The sequence below is a fragment of the Anolis carolinensis genome, chromosome 5 (genome assembly GCF_035594765.1).
Source record: "Anolis carolinensis isolate JA03-04 chromosome 5, rAnoCar3.1.pri, whole genome shotgun sequence".
Taxonomy (NCBI): Eukaryota; Metazoa; Chordata; class Lepidosauria; order Squamata; family Dactyloidae; genus Anolis; species Anolis carolinensis.
The window spans coordinates 2,447,108-2,463,038 of record NC_085845.1 but is presented as its reverse complement, the minus strand read 5'-3'; the positions used below and the strand labels follow the sequence as shown (position 1 = coordinate 2,463,038).

The window sequence follows — 15,931 nt, the reverse complement described above, 5'->3', positions numbered from 1 at the left end:
TAAGGCACTGGCCTCGGTTCCTGTATTAGAAAAGAAAGCAGCCACGCAGTAAATGTTTTGGGTCTCAGCAAGGCTGACTTGTTCTTACTAGATCGGCTCAGGGGAGGATGTACATACTGTTCTGCATGTGTTTCACCCATAAAGCTGCAGGCTTTTCCCAGACGGTGCACTCTTGGGCTCTGAGGGGTCCATGCCCACCTACCCTGAACCTTTGGGCCATCCTCTTGCCCCGTGTGCAGTGGTTGTCCTGTGTGCAATGGTTGTCCTTTGTGTCCACACTGTTGCCCTCTGGAGTTGGCTGGGTGGCCCTCAAAGAGAGAGGCCTGGATGGATGAGCTGGAAGGGAAACCATGCCAATGCATTTTGCTAGCCGGAGTGACCTCTGAGAAGAGCCCTCGTTAATTTGATCACTTTAATGAATGAAGTCCTTGTAGCCATTTGCCAAACAAATGGTCCGACACATGCCATCACACACCCATGCACAATCATTTGGGGGCTCAGAACAGATCCTTGGGAGGTTACCGATCCCTGGAATTCAAACCAGCAAAATGGATGGGGAAGTCCAGCTAATCTCCCAGGAGTTTGGAGGGTGAGACGTGGCACTGCAGATACATGATCCGTAATTAGATTTGATAGCAGAAGCCCATTCTTCACTACGTGGAATGTTTAAAAATTCACACTTGGTTTGGAAGCTTCTGAGATATATATGTTTGCTTGGAGAAAAGAAGACAGAGAAGGGACATGAGAGCCATGTTGAAATATTCGAAAGGCTTGTTTTCTGCAGGCTTGTTTTCTGCTGCTACTCTGAAGACTAGGGCACAATGGAGCCATGAATTCAGATCGGAAGAGAAGAGCTCCCCCCCCCCCCCATAAAACCCCAGGAAAGCTTCCTGATGGTTACGGCTGTTCAAAAGTGGAATATGCTGCTCCTTGGAGTGTAGTGGATTTGCCTTCCTTCTCTGGAGGTTTCTAAGCAGAGCCTGGATGGCCGTTTGTTTGTGATGCTTTAATCGGGTCTTTCTGTCTGGCAGAATGGAGTTGGAGTGAATGGCTCTTGGGATCCCTTCCAACTAGGATTCTATAACTTCCAAGAACACATCATGAAAGCAAGCCTCATGGTACTTGCCAAGGATTCGTTAGATTAATATAATTTTTTAGTAGCATACCGTCTTCTGACCTCTGTTGTGTCAAAAGCCGGGGAACGGGGCTGTCTGTACATTGGAACAGACACATGCGTTCACCTTGTGTCTGAAATTGTTTGATGCGGGAGCCCTGATGTGCCTCTCCTGCAGGTAGAAGCACTAGGGTTCTCATTGCAAGTTGCTGAAACCTTTGAACTGGAAATCTCCTCCTCAGTTGATTCCAAACCCAAGCAGTCTCTTTGAGTGTTGACTTCTCCAGCGTCCAGGTCTTTTCCTTACCGTGCCCCCCGTTTTGCTGCCTGAGGCTGTGTCCCATGGATCTGGACATAATCTCCAATCAGAACCAACTTCTGAGTTTCCAGACTCTTGGATGAGGTCCTCCACTCCTTTGAAATCCCTCAACTAATATATATTTTCTGTGTAAATAAATTTGGGAGGAGAGAGTCAAAGTAAAAAAAAAACACCACCAACAGACTCCCAACTACCAAAATGGATTTAACTTCCCAAGGAAAGGAGAGTGTGCCGGGATTTGTGGACTTCTGGAATGTGGTCGCATTTGGGGCAGTTTAAGCAGCCCAGGGAGATCCAGTGTGGCATAGTGATTTGGGCCTTGCAGCAGACTCCGGAGCCCAGGGTTCAAATCCCTGTTTCTCAGCATGGGAACAGCATAAAGGCAGACAACAACAGCAGCAACAACAAGCGCAGTCGTGGTCAAAGCAGCAAAGCTTTATGTGGAGGATCCACCTAAAGCGGACATGGTCAGACTTTGGCCCTCCAGGTGTTTTGGACTTCAACTCTAACATTGTGGGAGTTGAAGCCCAAAGCACCTGGAGGGCCAAAGTTTGACCATACGTGGCCTAAAGACTTAGAACTCAGGATAGAGGACAGCAATGAATTGAGGTTAGAGGTGAAAAAAATTCCAAAGTATGCTTCTTCTTGGATGTGGAGAACCACATAGAGCCCTGGATTGACAAGAACCAGCCGTTTCAGGATTTATTCTGTACAAAATTAACATTTTGTTGATTTTTGCACAAAGCAGTCTTTTTGCACACAAATGTAATTTTCTGCACACAAAAAATGCCTCATGTGAATTTTGCACAGAATAAGTTCGTGCTTCAAAACTAGCTTTAAAACCTTGATGTTTTCCAAGCTCTTCTCGCTATAAGAAGGTAATGACTAAAACTATCTCATTCCTTTTTTCTTTTTTTTGAGTAAGGAAACAGAAGTGAAGTTCTGTTTGGCAATGGCAGCAAGTGGACCAGGATAAATATGTCCTGAGCTTTGGGGGCAGCATGGCCAGCCGAGCACCCAGATGTGGTGGGTTGGTTGTCCAGAGGATGCCCTCTCCCTTTCCTCTCTCCGCTGCCCTCTTCCTCCCTCCTTCACCTCCTTTTTTCTTTCCTTCCTTCCTTCCTTCCTTCCTGCCTTCCTTCTTCTAGCAGTGAGGTAGGTAGCAGCTGTGTGTGACCCCGGTGTGGACTGGAATTAATGAATGTTTGTTTTAGCAGTCCTTGGGTTTCAGTAGCTCCTAATGAGGCTTTGATAGCCAGGCCCTCCAATTAGCCAGGCAGCCTTTCAGCTGGCCCCTAAGCCTCTAATTGCTAACACATTGCCCCGATCGGAGTGGTTTTGCAGGGAGGGAAAGGGAGAGGGGGGTTGTGAGGAGGACTGGCTCTTCGGGGCTTGATGCATGCCCTTAGAAACATAGCATCGTAGAGTTAGTTGGAAGGGCCCTTCCCCTCTGGACAGATGGCCATCCAGCCTCTGATTAAAAGTCTAGGTTTAGGTGGAATCTCTTTTCCTGCATTAGAATCCATCACTCCATTGCATCCCAATCTCTGGAGCTGCAGAAGGCAAGCTCAACACTTCCTCAATGGACATCCTTTCCAATGGGTTGCTGTGAGTTTTTCAGGCTGTATGGTCATCTTCCAGTAGCAATCTCTCCTGGCATTTCACCTGCATCTGGGACTGGCATCTTCAGAGGTTCCATTGGCAATGAGGCAAGTGGAGTGTATATATGCGAGGGTTGAATGAAAAGCAATGCCTCCACCTCCGTTACTTGGGTTTGGATGGGAGTATTTTAATAAATTAAATGCACAAATAATCCTTAAAATGTGCTCTTTAACTACCACTATTCACTTTTCCACATAATCACCAGACAATTGGATACATTTCTGCCAACAATGAACAAGTTTTCTGTAGCCGTCGTGGAAGAATTCGACACTCTGTTTCCTCAACCAGCGTCTCACAGGACCCATTGTGCACAGATCTTCCGATAGCCAAGCCAAGCAATAATGTGACCCACACGTTCTTGTGAAATGCCGATTATGCTTGAAATTTCTCTTTGACTGATACGACGATCATCCCAAATCAATCTGTCAACCTTTTGCTTGTGAAACTCGGTGGTTGCTGTCACAGGACGTCCAACTCTTTGTTTGTCACGCAAGTCAGATGTTCCCACCTCAACATCTTTAAACTTTCTCGCCCAACAATGCACAGGACTCACATCCAAACAATCCCCATAAACAGCTTGCATTCTCTGAGGAATCTCCTTTGGGGTGACACCTTCGGCTGTCAAGAATTCAGTGACTGCATGTTGCTCAAGTCTCATTGACCGACCATCTGCGCAGGGTTCCATACTGCGCTCTTTAACAACACAATCGTTCAATGCTAAGGCTTCTCGCCAAATGGAACTAACTAGAGGAGAGTCTACTGAAGAAGCCAGGACCTGCCCCAGACCAGGACTGCCATCTCTTGAGGAGTTATCAAGGTGGAGGCATTACTTTTCATTCAACCCTCGTATATCTGTGGAATGTCCAGGGTGGGAGAAAGAACACTTGCCTGTTTGGAGCAAGTAACTGCAAGACTCACATTTGCTTCTTTCTCCCGTCCTGGACATTATTCCACAAGGTATATACACACTTCACTTGCCTCACCTCCAACACAACCTCTGGAGATGCCATTTGCCACAGATGCAGGTGAGAAGTCAGGAGAGAATGCTGCTAGAACATGGCCATAGTGCCCAAAACTCACAGCAACCCAGTGATTCCAGCCATTAAAGCTTTCAACAACACATTGAACATCATTTCCAATATTTGAATACAGCTCTCGTGTCTCCTCTCGGTCTTTTTTTAATCCAAGCTAAACATCCCCATCTCCCTCAGGCATAGGGCTTGGTTTCCAGACCTTTGGCCATTTTGGTGGCCCTTCTCTGGTCATCTTCCAGCTGGTCAGTTCCTTGTTTTGGCCCTCCTCCCTTGGGACCATGTGGGGAGAGGGGTGACCTCCTGCCCATGTCTTGGAACACAAGGGGGATTTGATGATTCCGCTCCTGGCTTTCTTCTCCAGGAAGAATACTTTGAGATGCCTTGCTTTCCGCAGTGCACAGAACATCCATCTTTCTTTGGCCTTGGCATCAGGAAGGTCCAGAGGGTCCCCCAAACATCCTGCACCCTCAGTGTTTGCCCATGTTGTGTGTGTATGTGTGGGGAGGGGCTCCCCATACGCCAACCAACTGCAAGTGTGAGGGGCACTTTGTTTTCATGCAATGACTAGTGGTCACTGGCTTTGGTGGATCCAGGCAGGTTGAGGATGTGGCTAGTCCTAATATTCTAGCAGTTTGATTTATGGTCCAGTGGTTGAAAAGTTGCTGATTTTCCCCAGAATACCAATTTATCTTTCAGTACCATGTGTATGGACCCATGACCTCTGGGCCTTTATGCCACGTCTGGTGGAATGTCCCAACAGGCTTTGATGACCGGGATCACAGGGTTGTTGTATGTTTTCCGGGTTGTATGGCCATGTTCTAGAAGTATTCTCTCCTGACGTTTCGCTCACATCTATGGCAGGCATCCCCAGAGGTTGTGAGGTATAACAACCTCTGGGAGGGAAAAAAAAACCCTTGGCTTTTTAAACTTATACCTCACAACCTCTGAGGATGCCTGCCATAAAACTGATAAAGGGGAACTGGTGCCATTTTTTGTAATCAGCAAGTCAATGAGACCCAGAAACAGAGCTAATATTTGAGGCAGGAAAATGTGTGCTGGCCAGCAATGTGCTTTGCTAGATTAAGGGAAGTGCTTGGGAGATAGTTTGCTGCAAGCAACCAACAATTAGTTTAAACCAGAGATATGGGATCCTGTGATCATGCAGATGCATCAGGTAGACTGCATCTGCCAACACAGGCTGGCTAGTGGCTGCTGGGCGTTATGGTCCTATGTTATCTGAACAAGGACTCCAGCCATTTGATAGGTCTGCTCTTCAGATAGCAGACACTCAGAAGCACCAATTCAGGCCCCAGCGCATCCAGTGCATGACTTGCTCTCATGTGGACATTTTCCTCCACGAACTCCTCAAAGTGGCAGGCAACAGGGAGCTATTTTGAGAGGGACAGTAGAGTCATAGCATGAGGTTCTGAGTTGTCTATAGGGAGCAGAGAAAGTGATGTTTGTTTTCAAGTTGGGTTCCCGCAGAAGTTGAGGAAGCAAGAAGTCACCTTTGCTACCTTGTTTCAGCTAAGCCTTATCTTAGATTGCAGTAGAAAGCTGAGTGTGTGCTTGTCTCCTGTAGTTAAAGGCTAGCTACTTTGCTGTGGGCACCAGGAGAGAATACTTCTAGAACATGGCCATACAGCCCAGAAAACATACAACAATCCTTTGCTGGAGCTGCTTGTATGTGTTTTTGGCCTCCCTTTGAGCTCCCATCCTTTCTGGGCTTTCAACTGCTTGAAGCCAAACTCCAAAACAACTTATGGCTTCTTTCCCAATTTTTGGGTTTCGGAGCCTGCCAGAGCCTGTTCTGATCCGCAAGCCGTATTTCTTTATGTTCGGCTTCAAGACCTTGTTTGGGGTTGCAGAGCGTTTTCAGGATTACGCTGTAGATATCTCCCTGTCTCCTCTCCTTGAAATAGAAGAAAGGAGGGTTCTCTCTCAGTCTCGTTTCTCTTAAAATCACTCTTTTCATGGTGATCCCTTCCTCTCTTGACAGTTATTATGTATATTTTAGAATAAAGCACTCGCATCATTTGACAAAAGGAAGAGGGGGAGTGTTCTTGCAAAGCATTGTACAGAGATAATAATTAAAGGGTTCTTGAGTTTTCTTTTCTTCTCTTTTTTGAAAATCTCCCTATATAGCAGGCCTGGGCAAACTTAGACCCTCCCTCTAGGTGTTTTGGACTCAAACTCCCACCATTCCTAACAGCCTCAGGCCCTTTCCTTTTCCCCCTCAGCCGCTTAAGCGGCTGAGGGGGAAAAGGAAAGGGCCTGAGGCTGTTAGGAATGGTGGGAGTTTGAGTCCAAAACACCTGAAGAATCCAAGTTTGCCCATGCCTGCAGTAAAGATTTTGGGAAGAAGAAAGGGATAAGGGTCCTCTCCATGCAGACAGGCGGGCAGGAAGCAAAGTACCTTGACTTAATGAGGATGGAGGAAACAGTGGGGAGCAGGAAGACAGGAAGCCTGTGTCACAGGGTTCCTCACCTCTGTCGATCCAAGAGTTAATGACCATCCATGACTTCTCTTCCAGGGCAAGGTGGCCCAGACGGCCTGCATGTCGGCCTGCAAGCACCTGGCCACTTCACTGATGCAGCTGCTCTTGGAAGCCGAAGTCCGGCAGCTCTCGCTGGGGGCCCTGCAGCAGTTCAACCTGGACGTAGCAGAATGCGAGCGTGAGTCTCCTTCCTTCCTTCCTTCCTTCCTTCCTTCCTTCCTTCCTTCCTTCCTTCCTTCCTTCCTTCCTTCCTTCCTTCCTTCCTTCCTTCTGTTGGGAATCTATGAGCTGTTAAGGCTCAAAAATAACCCTCTTTCTGAGAGTGATTCCTCAAAATATAGCAGAGTGGCAGAACCACGATTCATAAGCAGCAGAAACTTATGTGAGGTGAGTTTAGGAAAGCCTTTCTTCTCTAGGATGGCAAAGGATTGCAAAGTCTCCTTAAAGTTCAAAAAAGCATTTATTGAGGTAAAAAGAAATCCATTGTGGATAGGAAAGGTTTTGGAGCTAACTAGCTGTCTAAGCTAGCATCTAAGGAAGGTAAGCAGGTAAAAGTAACAAAGAATATCTAAATAGCTACATTTTGCCTAGGAGAGTGGCAAAATGTGTCCTTGGTAGGAAGACAAAGAAGAGAGATATGGCTACGGCCGCATGGTCCGAGCCTTCTTTTGGGGCAATTAACATTCCAATCTAGACAGAGGAAGTTACCTCATCCCAGAAGAGATCACATTGCTAAAACAACAAGGTGAGGGGAGTGGATGTAAACAGGATAGAAGAGAGAAACCATCAAAGGCCTATCTAGGCATGCATGGGATAATAGAGAGGTTTCCCTGAGTCTTATCTATCCACTACATATCTAATAGATGAGATTTGTGTAGTCCAGGATGATTTCCAACACCTTCCTTCCTTCCTTCCTTTTGCAAATGAGGGTCTGCCAGATGGGCAGTGGGCAATATGTTGAACTCATCCACCTCTGCTCCGTTTGCCACTCTGTGCCAGGTCTTGGAAACATAGATCAATAGAATTGGGAGAAACCTCAAGAATGTGCTCCCTGTGTGGTGATTTTCAACCCTCTAGCCCAAAAACTGAGCTGGGTGGAACGGGGTGAGCCTCGGAAGCCCTCCCATTGCAGCCAATGGTCCAAAAATTTTCGGTTTTTTCGTAAGTCAGATGAAAATTCATGTCATATAGGCAGCCCATTTTGTTAGCGGGACATGAATACGAAAATTAGACAACACGAATTTAACTGCACAAAACCAAACTCAATTCCGTACGAATGCACACCACTAACAATTACTCACTAAAGTGCAGGCGGAAGTACCTAGCCTAGGCTTCAAAACAAACACTCCCGCAGCTTTCTGGTACCCACAGCAAAATAGCTAGCCTTTAACTACAGGAGATAAGCACACACTCAGCTTTCTAGTGCAATCAAAGACAAAGCTTATCCAAAGGAAGGGAGCAAATGTGGCTTTTTGCTTCTCAACTTCTGCGGGAACCCAACTTGGAAACAAACATCACTTTCTCTGCTCCCTGCAGACACCCCAGAACTTCATCCTATGCCTCAATGCCTTTCCTTCCACAGTCCCTCTCAAAATAGCTTCCTGTTGCCACTTTGAGGAGTTCATGGAGGAAAATGTCCATATGAGGTCAAGTCATGCACTGGAAACATTCTCCCTTGATGCGCTGTGGCCTGAATTGGTGCTTCTGAGCATGTGCTATCTGAAGAGCAGACCTAGCAAGCAGCTGGAGTCCCTGTTCAAATAACATAGGACTGCAATTCCCAGCAGCCACTACCCAGCCTGTGTTGGCAGATGCAGTCTACCTGATGCATCTACATGATCACAGGATCCCATATTCCAGGTTTAAACTCTACAACCCTAAAACACTAGAACCTTAAAACCCTAAAACCTTAAAACCCTAATTCCTAAAACCCTAAATCCATAAAACCCTAAAAAAAAACCCTGAAACCCTAAAATCCCTAAAACCGTAAAACCCTAGAACCCTAAAACTCTAAAACCCCAAAACCTTAACATCCCAAAACCCTAAAATCATAAAACCTTAAAACCCTAAAACCTTAAAACCCTAAAACCCAAATAAAACCCTAAAACCCTAAAACCAGAAAAACCCTAAATCCCTAAAACCGTAAAAACCCTAAATCCCTAAAACCGTAAAACCCTAAACCCCAAATCCCTAAAACCCTGAAACCCTAAAACCGTAAAACCCAAAAACCCTAAATAAAGCCCAAAATAAAATCCTAAAACCCTAAACCCCTAAAACCCTATCTCCCAAGCAAACTATCTCCCAAGCAGTTAATCTAGCAAAGCAGATTGCTGGCCGGCACACATTTTCCTGCCTCAAATATTAGCTCTGTTTCTGGGTCTCTTTGACTTGCTGATTCCAAAAAATAGCATCAATTCCTCTTTATCAGCTCTACCCTTTGAGATACTGAACATATGCCTCCGCCCATAGAAATCCATGATAACAATAATATCTAAGAAATGAAGTTTTATGAATCAGTTTTATGAATCAGTGCCACAAAGAACTCCAGGAACGGGCCTTAAAAACCAAGATACCAAGAATTTCTTTTGGCTTGTCTGTGTTACCTTTAATACCTGGCATTTTAAAAATGTTCTTGGAGTTTCAAGGCAGCCCGAAGTCTCTCTGGCTGGACAAAATGAAGATGGATGCTGCCGTCACCGTGGCTCTCGCTTTCTGATCTGTCACTGTCAGCGCCCCTGAGGATGGGAAACACTTGCCCCATCCATCTATCCATCCAATTGCCCCTCCTCTTAGATATTTCTCTGATGGTTTTTACAGACAGGATGAGGAATGGCCTCCTCTGTCCTGGTTTGGAAATGAAGACTAAACCAGGCATGGGCCAACTTCGGCCCTCCCTCCAGGTGTTTTGGACTTCAACTCCCACAATTCCTAACAGCCTACCGTCTGTTGGAATTGTGGAAGTTGAAATCCAAAACACCTGGAGGGAGGGCCAAAGTTGGCCCATGCCTGATGAGGGCATTGAATCAACAGTGTGATGCAGCAGCTAAAAAAACCAATGCAATTCTAGGTTGCAGCAACAGAAGAAAGTGTCTATATTGAGGGAATTCATAGTCTATTCTGCTTTGGTCAGGCTTTACCTGGAATAATAACCCTGTGTCCAGATTTAGGCAAAGCCATTCAAGACAGAGATGGACAAGCGGCTGAGTGGGGAGAGGAAAGGGCCCGAGGCTGTTAGGAATTGTGGGAGTTGAAGTCCAAAACACCTGGAGGAAGGGCACAAGTTTGTCCATGGCTGCCTTAAGCTATAGTTTAGAGCAGGGGTCCTCAAACTTTTAAAGTGGAGGGCCGATTCACAGTCCCTCAGACTGTTGGGCCAGACTATGATGAAATAGTCCAAAATTAGGATTGTTGTTGTTGTGTGCCTTCAAGTCATTTCAGACTTAGGTCAACTCTAAGTCTAAAGTTTAGGACAGAGGCCAGGTCAATGACCTTGGAGGGCCACATCCCGCCCACGTGCCTTAGTATGGGGACCCCTGATCTAGATGGTCTCATAAGACCATTGGTAAGGAAAGGGACCCTCAAAGGCCATCTCATAAGGCCATCAGAAGACCATGGATAAGGAAAGGGACCCTCAAAGACCATCCAGATGGTTTCATAAGACCATAAGTAAGGAAAGGGGCCCCCAAGGATCATCTAGATGGCCTCATAAGACCATTGGTAAGGAAAGGGACCCTCAAAGGCCATCTAGATGATCTCATAAGGCCATCAGAAGACCATAGATAAGGAAAGGGACCTTCAAAGACTATCCAGATGGTTTCATAAGATCATAGGTAAGGAAAGGAGCCCCCAAGGATCATCTAGATGGCCTCATAAGACCATTGGTAAGGGACCCTCAAAGGCCATCTAGAAGGTCTTATAGGACCATAGTTAACGAAAGTGACCTCCAAAAGCCACCTAGACGATCTCATAAGACCATAGGTAAGCAAAGAGACCTCCAAAGACCAGGTAGACTGAGGTCAACCCTAAGTCTAAAGTTTAGGACAGGGGCCAGGTCAATGACCTTGGAGGGCCGCATCCGGCCCACGGGCCTTAGTTTGGGGACCCCTGGTTTAGAGAGTCATAGAATCCTAGAGTTGGAAGAGACCTCATGGGTCATCCAGTGCAACCCCCTGCCAAGAAGCAGGAAATTGCATTCAAAGCACCCTCAACAGATGCCCATCCAGCTTCTGCTTAAAAGCCTCCAAAGAAGGAGCCTCCACCACACCACAGAGAAGACAGCTTTTCCAAGTTCTGTATGTGTGCATCCAGCTGGGCATTGCGGGAGTCTTGTTTCTTTTTCTAGCCATCAGTGTTATTGAATTCAGGGCAATTCAGGGCCATGGTTGTCGCATCCATGCATATGCCAGAAATCTGGGACTTCTTCCTTGAAAAGAAAAAGAAAAAAGCCTTACAATGGCAACAGGGAAGTGCCTTTCAAAACAAGGGTTTTCCGAATCCAGTTTTTGCCGTGGGTGTTTGGGAAATGCTTTCCAAACCAGCGATTTGGATATTGATTCCGCAACCAAAGCATATCAGGCGGCACGCTCCGATCGGAGGCCTCTCGCAACAGTTGGGTTGAGTTTCAGCAAAGCAAAGCTGATGAAGTTGTTCCCGTCCAACAAAGGCCGAGCTGGACTGGGAGGAAGGAAGGCAGGCCAAGGAAAGAGGCTTCAGGAACGCAGACAAGCCCCGATGGCGGTCTCCGCACGGCTCTGCGTTCACACTGAAAGGAGATTACAAGGAGCCCATTGCGGCAAAGAGGGCTTGTGTAGAGCTGACTTGGAACTGCCTGGAGTTGGGTCAAGTTCATCCAATTTCTGGCACGTGGTTTCAGGTAAATTTAGGCCAGCAGGATTTTCTTTGGCCGTCCCCATATTTGCTTTAGGATGGGATTTTCTTTTTAAGAAAAACACCCCCGTGTTTATTTAGAGGGGAAAAACTGTAGTAAGAAAGAAGAGCCTGTGGGAAGCCTCTGGGCAGCAGCAAACATTCCTTCTCTCCCTTCGTGACCTCCTCTTTTATGATCTCCTGCTTTTAAGGGAAAGTCTCTGGTTGAGATGCAAAGAGCAGAGAGGCAAAGCGGCAGAAACTTTTAATTTTTTTTTAAAAAGAAGACATAATGAGCCATCTCATCCCTCGCCTCAAGGCAAAGCAAAGCAGTGCAGCAGCCCAGCAGACACGGCTTGCTGATTTGCTTTGCTGTGTGCAATGCATGTATGCGCCTCTTTTAGCTGGCTGTGTGCGGATGTGCCTTCAAGAATCCCATTGATTTTCTTGAGCCAGGAGGATTCAGAGGTGGTCTGGCCAAGTCCTTCCTCTGAAATAGATCCTACATTTATTTATTTATTTATTTACATCACTTTTACCCCGCCTTTCTCTCCGAGGAGACTCAAAGCGGCTTACAGTAAATAGGCAAAAATTCAATGCCTAAAAACAATGTAAAAACAACAATTCATATAAAACAATCTACAAAACAACAGTTCATATAAAACAGGTACCAGTACAAAATAAAATCACATTATATAAAATTTTAAGAATGTCCAAGATTAAAATCCATTCATCCAGAATCCTCAAGTCTTTGTACAGGTCATGTAAAGTCCATGTTCTTATTCATTAAAAGCTTGTGTGCACAGCCATGTCTTTAAGGCTTTCCTGAAGCCTAGGAGAGTTGGTATCTGCCGTATGTTGCTGGGGAGGGTGTTCCACAGCCAAGGAGCCACCACCGAGAAGGCCCTGTCCCTCGTTCCCACCAGCCTTACCTGCGAGGCTGGTGGGACCGAGAGCAGGGCCTCCCCCGATGATCTAAGAGTTCTAGAAGGCTCATAGGGGGAAATACGTTCGGACAGGTAAGATGGGCCAGAACCATTTAGAATTGTAAGCAAGCAACTGACAACACATGGGATTGATTGATGGCTTCCCATCCTACCTCCCAATTAGGGTTAGCCATGCTTAGCTTCCAAGATCAGAAGGTATAGGGTGCTTTAAGGCCCTTGGCTGGCTTTCTTCTTAGGCGATCCCTCGTTGTCAGAGTATGACGGCCTTTCTAGAGTTTTATTTTTCTTGGAATACGCCTGTGCGTGAGTTTTTTAAATGTGTGGAGGTTAGTGCACAGCCGATGAACACACAGTATTTACAGGGTCCCAACCAGTGGCATGATTAACACAACGATGGTGGCTTCTCAGTCTGTTGCAGCCTTCTTCCGCCTTCACAGCCCTTGTAACATGTTCCGTGTTATCTTCCACCTGATTCACCATTGAGGTCTTCAGGTCTTTGGATTGTGCTTGGTCTGGATCCTCCCCTGCGGCCCCTCCTGGGAGTACACGACTCTGACGGTTACGCCCGCAGGTTAATTGGAACACGCGAGCCCCCTCACCACAACAAGGTGACAACCCATCGAGGGGCTTTAGAGTGGCTCAAAAAGAGAAGGGTCGGCATAATTATAGTGATTTGACCTGTGGACTGTGACTCTGGAGACCGGATCTTGACCTCCACTCATCTGTGGAAACCCAGTGAGCAAGTCATCCTCAGAGGGAGGCAAAAGCCAAGGAAGTCTTGCCAAGAAACCCTCATGGGAGACTATTTTTAGAGCCAGGGTGGTGTAGTTTATTTATTTATTTTATTTATTTATTAGTTGTCATAGGGCTTGAGGAGAGCAGCATTTGATTCCCAACACGGCTGTAGAAACCCCAGGTTGGTCTAGGATGGTTCATGCACTCTTCAAGGAGAGCAGTTCTTCCTGAAAAAACCCTAGGAAAGAGTCACCATGGATTGGTGTGGACTTAACAGCAAGAAAGAGGGAAGTTGGGAAGCAGCCATGGGGTGGCTTCAGGGACACTTGGAACACCCATTGCGCCCCACCTGTAGCAATCGCCAGGTCTGCTGGCCTGCCTTTCACTTGGAACACCCATCCTGCTTCCCACCGAGACTGAATTCTTACTCTTTGGGCACAAGGGTCAGGCTGCTCACCGACTCCATTTGATTGTAGGTGAAACTTGTAAATCAGTTTGCCCAGGCCTGTTGTAGATGGTGTCCAGAAGTACCTTTGGGTGGAGGTCACCACCTCTTCCAAAAACCTTTATCGATGTATGCCCTTGGGAAATGAATGGGGCATTCAGGAGCTGACCCATAGCAGAGGACTGGGCTTGCATGAACCCATCTCTCCCGCTCTCCAAGACATCAGGGCCCATGTTCTTTTAGGCCAGCCCCATGTCTCTGGGGCAGGAGAACTTCACACAACCCCACCGGTTTATTTTACTCCTGTTCCCCAATATGAAGTGGGTCGGGGGGCTGTATGGCCTGGGGAAGAAGTCTTTTCCCCGCGAATCCTGAGCCCCGACATCCCACATCGGGTGCCCTTCCCTGGCAGAGGCAGGGTGCCCTCTAGACACCGAGGAGAATTGGGATTTGCCATGGGTCCCCCTCCCGGTGCCCTCCTTTTCAGCACAAAGCACACAGGGCTCCCTCTCTTTCTCTCTCTCTGGAGATGTCTTGTTTTTGCTTTATAGCCGGTGAAAGGGAAAGCGCCCATGGTGCATAATCAGCCCATGTGGGTCTTTCTGCTCCTCGTCTCCCCCTGCGCTCTATTGAACCCCATTTCCCCGCATTTTTTGCCCTTTGTGAAGGGCTTAGCGGGTTCTATGCCTTGCCTTTGGGAGACTGCTTTGGGAAAGGGGCGAGAGTCCCGCCGTAACCCGCCCCGAGTGGGTGGCCCCTGCCTGTCGGCCTTGCGGAGACATTAGTTCTTTGGCCCGAACACCAGCCCTCCCGGCCTCAGCTTGCCCGAGGGCTTTGTACCCGGAGCGGCTCCATTCTCCGGCGATTTTCCGCCCAAGGGGCCATGCTGTAGGTGGCTGGCCCCGTCTTGCCTCAGTGACGGGGGAAAGGATTGGGTGGTTTCCCGGGCAATGCCGCGCGGGGCCTCTGGGCTGGCTAATTGTCTCGGGCCCTGGCAGAGGATGGGAGGAACTGGCAGTGCCCATCCAGGCTGTGCAGCAGCTGGCATGAGAGAGCAGCCTTTGTGCCCCTTTCCTGTCCATCCGCATGCGACGTATGACCCTTGACAGACGCTCTCCAGAGAATGGTCCCCATTGGTTGTAGCATCGGGAGGTGGAACAGGCTTGTCTTGATGGGGCATCCTCTGGCAGTGAACATCTTGGAATATCTAAGATGGGTTCTCAGGGGCCATGTCCTGCTGCTGGCTGCAACCAGAGGCAGGATCAGAAATACAGACCTGGTTTAACTTAAAGCTCTCTTGCCGCATTTGAGTTTTGGGGGTGAGGGAAAGCCTTGCACAGATGGTGGGAAGCAATCTGGTGATGGGGAAAGACATGGAAGTTTGGTCTCAGGACGGTGGGACACAGATCCAAGGCCTGCTGCGCCTAATCCCAGCCCTGTTCAGACTTAGTGAGTCTTTGACGGCTGCCTCCAGTTGTTTTGTGAGCCTCCCCTAGTCCCTTCAGAGAGATGGTGGCGGGGAATAAATTAAATTTATTATTATTTATTATTCATGAAGGTAGAGATGTAGGCTAAGAAGTAATCTGGGAGGATGAAAGGCTGAGAAGTCTGTGGAGGCCAACATAGGGATGGTGAGCCAGGATTAGCATCCAGAGAGTGTCTTCTGAATGGTGGAAGGAAAGGGTATGCTCATGTGGGTCTGAGGAGCAAGAAGGGATAAGGCCACCCGATATTTGTGCCAGTTGCACTCTTGGCATCAATAGCATTGTAAGATGACTCCTCAGGATTGAGGAGGGAGGTTGAGGCACAGACCCGAAAAAGAGGCCTTCCCCTTCCCCGGGGATCTGCTGACACTTGGGGCGAGGTGCTTGTGGGCTTCTGAACATTGTTGGGCTTTCTCCCAGGCAGCATGGTCAAAGATGGAGATGGCAGCTTGGCCTTGGTGGTGCTGGCTCAGGGCCCGGCCTGCGGTGGCTCTGCCAGGGGCACTCCCTGCGCCATCTGTGACTCTCTGCATTGACCCAGGCAAGCAAAGACTCCCAGGAGGAAGGGCAGCATGACCAGGCCAACAGGGCTTGGAAATGTAGCCAAGTCGCACCAGTTGTTCAGGCAAAACCACCATAACCGGTCCAGGAAGGATTCTTACCTGGCCATGGCTGACTGCCAATCTCAGAACAGGAGCCATGCCAAGTGACAGCACTGCTGCATGATAGCAAGCCAGCCCCCACCTCCCCTGGTCCAGAGCAATGGGGCAAGGCGACCATAATCAGTCACAGAATCCTGCAGTGACTGATTGCAAGGGCAAGATCTC

General features: G+C 47.8%; 1 protein-coding gene across 2 annotated transcripts in view; it reads left to right on the top strand.

Moving 5' to 3' along the window:
- exoc6b (exocyst complex component 6B) overlaps nucleotides 1-15,931 on the top strand; it is a 268,475-nt gene that overhangs the window by 173,508 nt on the left and 79,036 nt on the right. For both annotated transcript variants that reach the window (XM_062982314.1, XM_062982315.1), the window contains one exon: nucleotides 6,664-6,805. In XM_062982314.1, coding sequence (XP_062838384.1) covers nucleotides 6,664-6,805 — 142 coding nt within the window. The remainder of the gene's footprint in view (nucleotides 1-6,663; nucleotides 6,806-15,931) is intronic.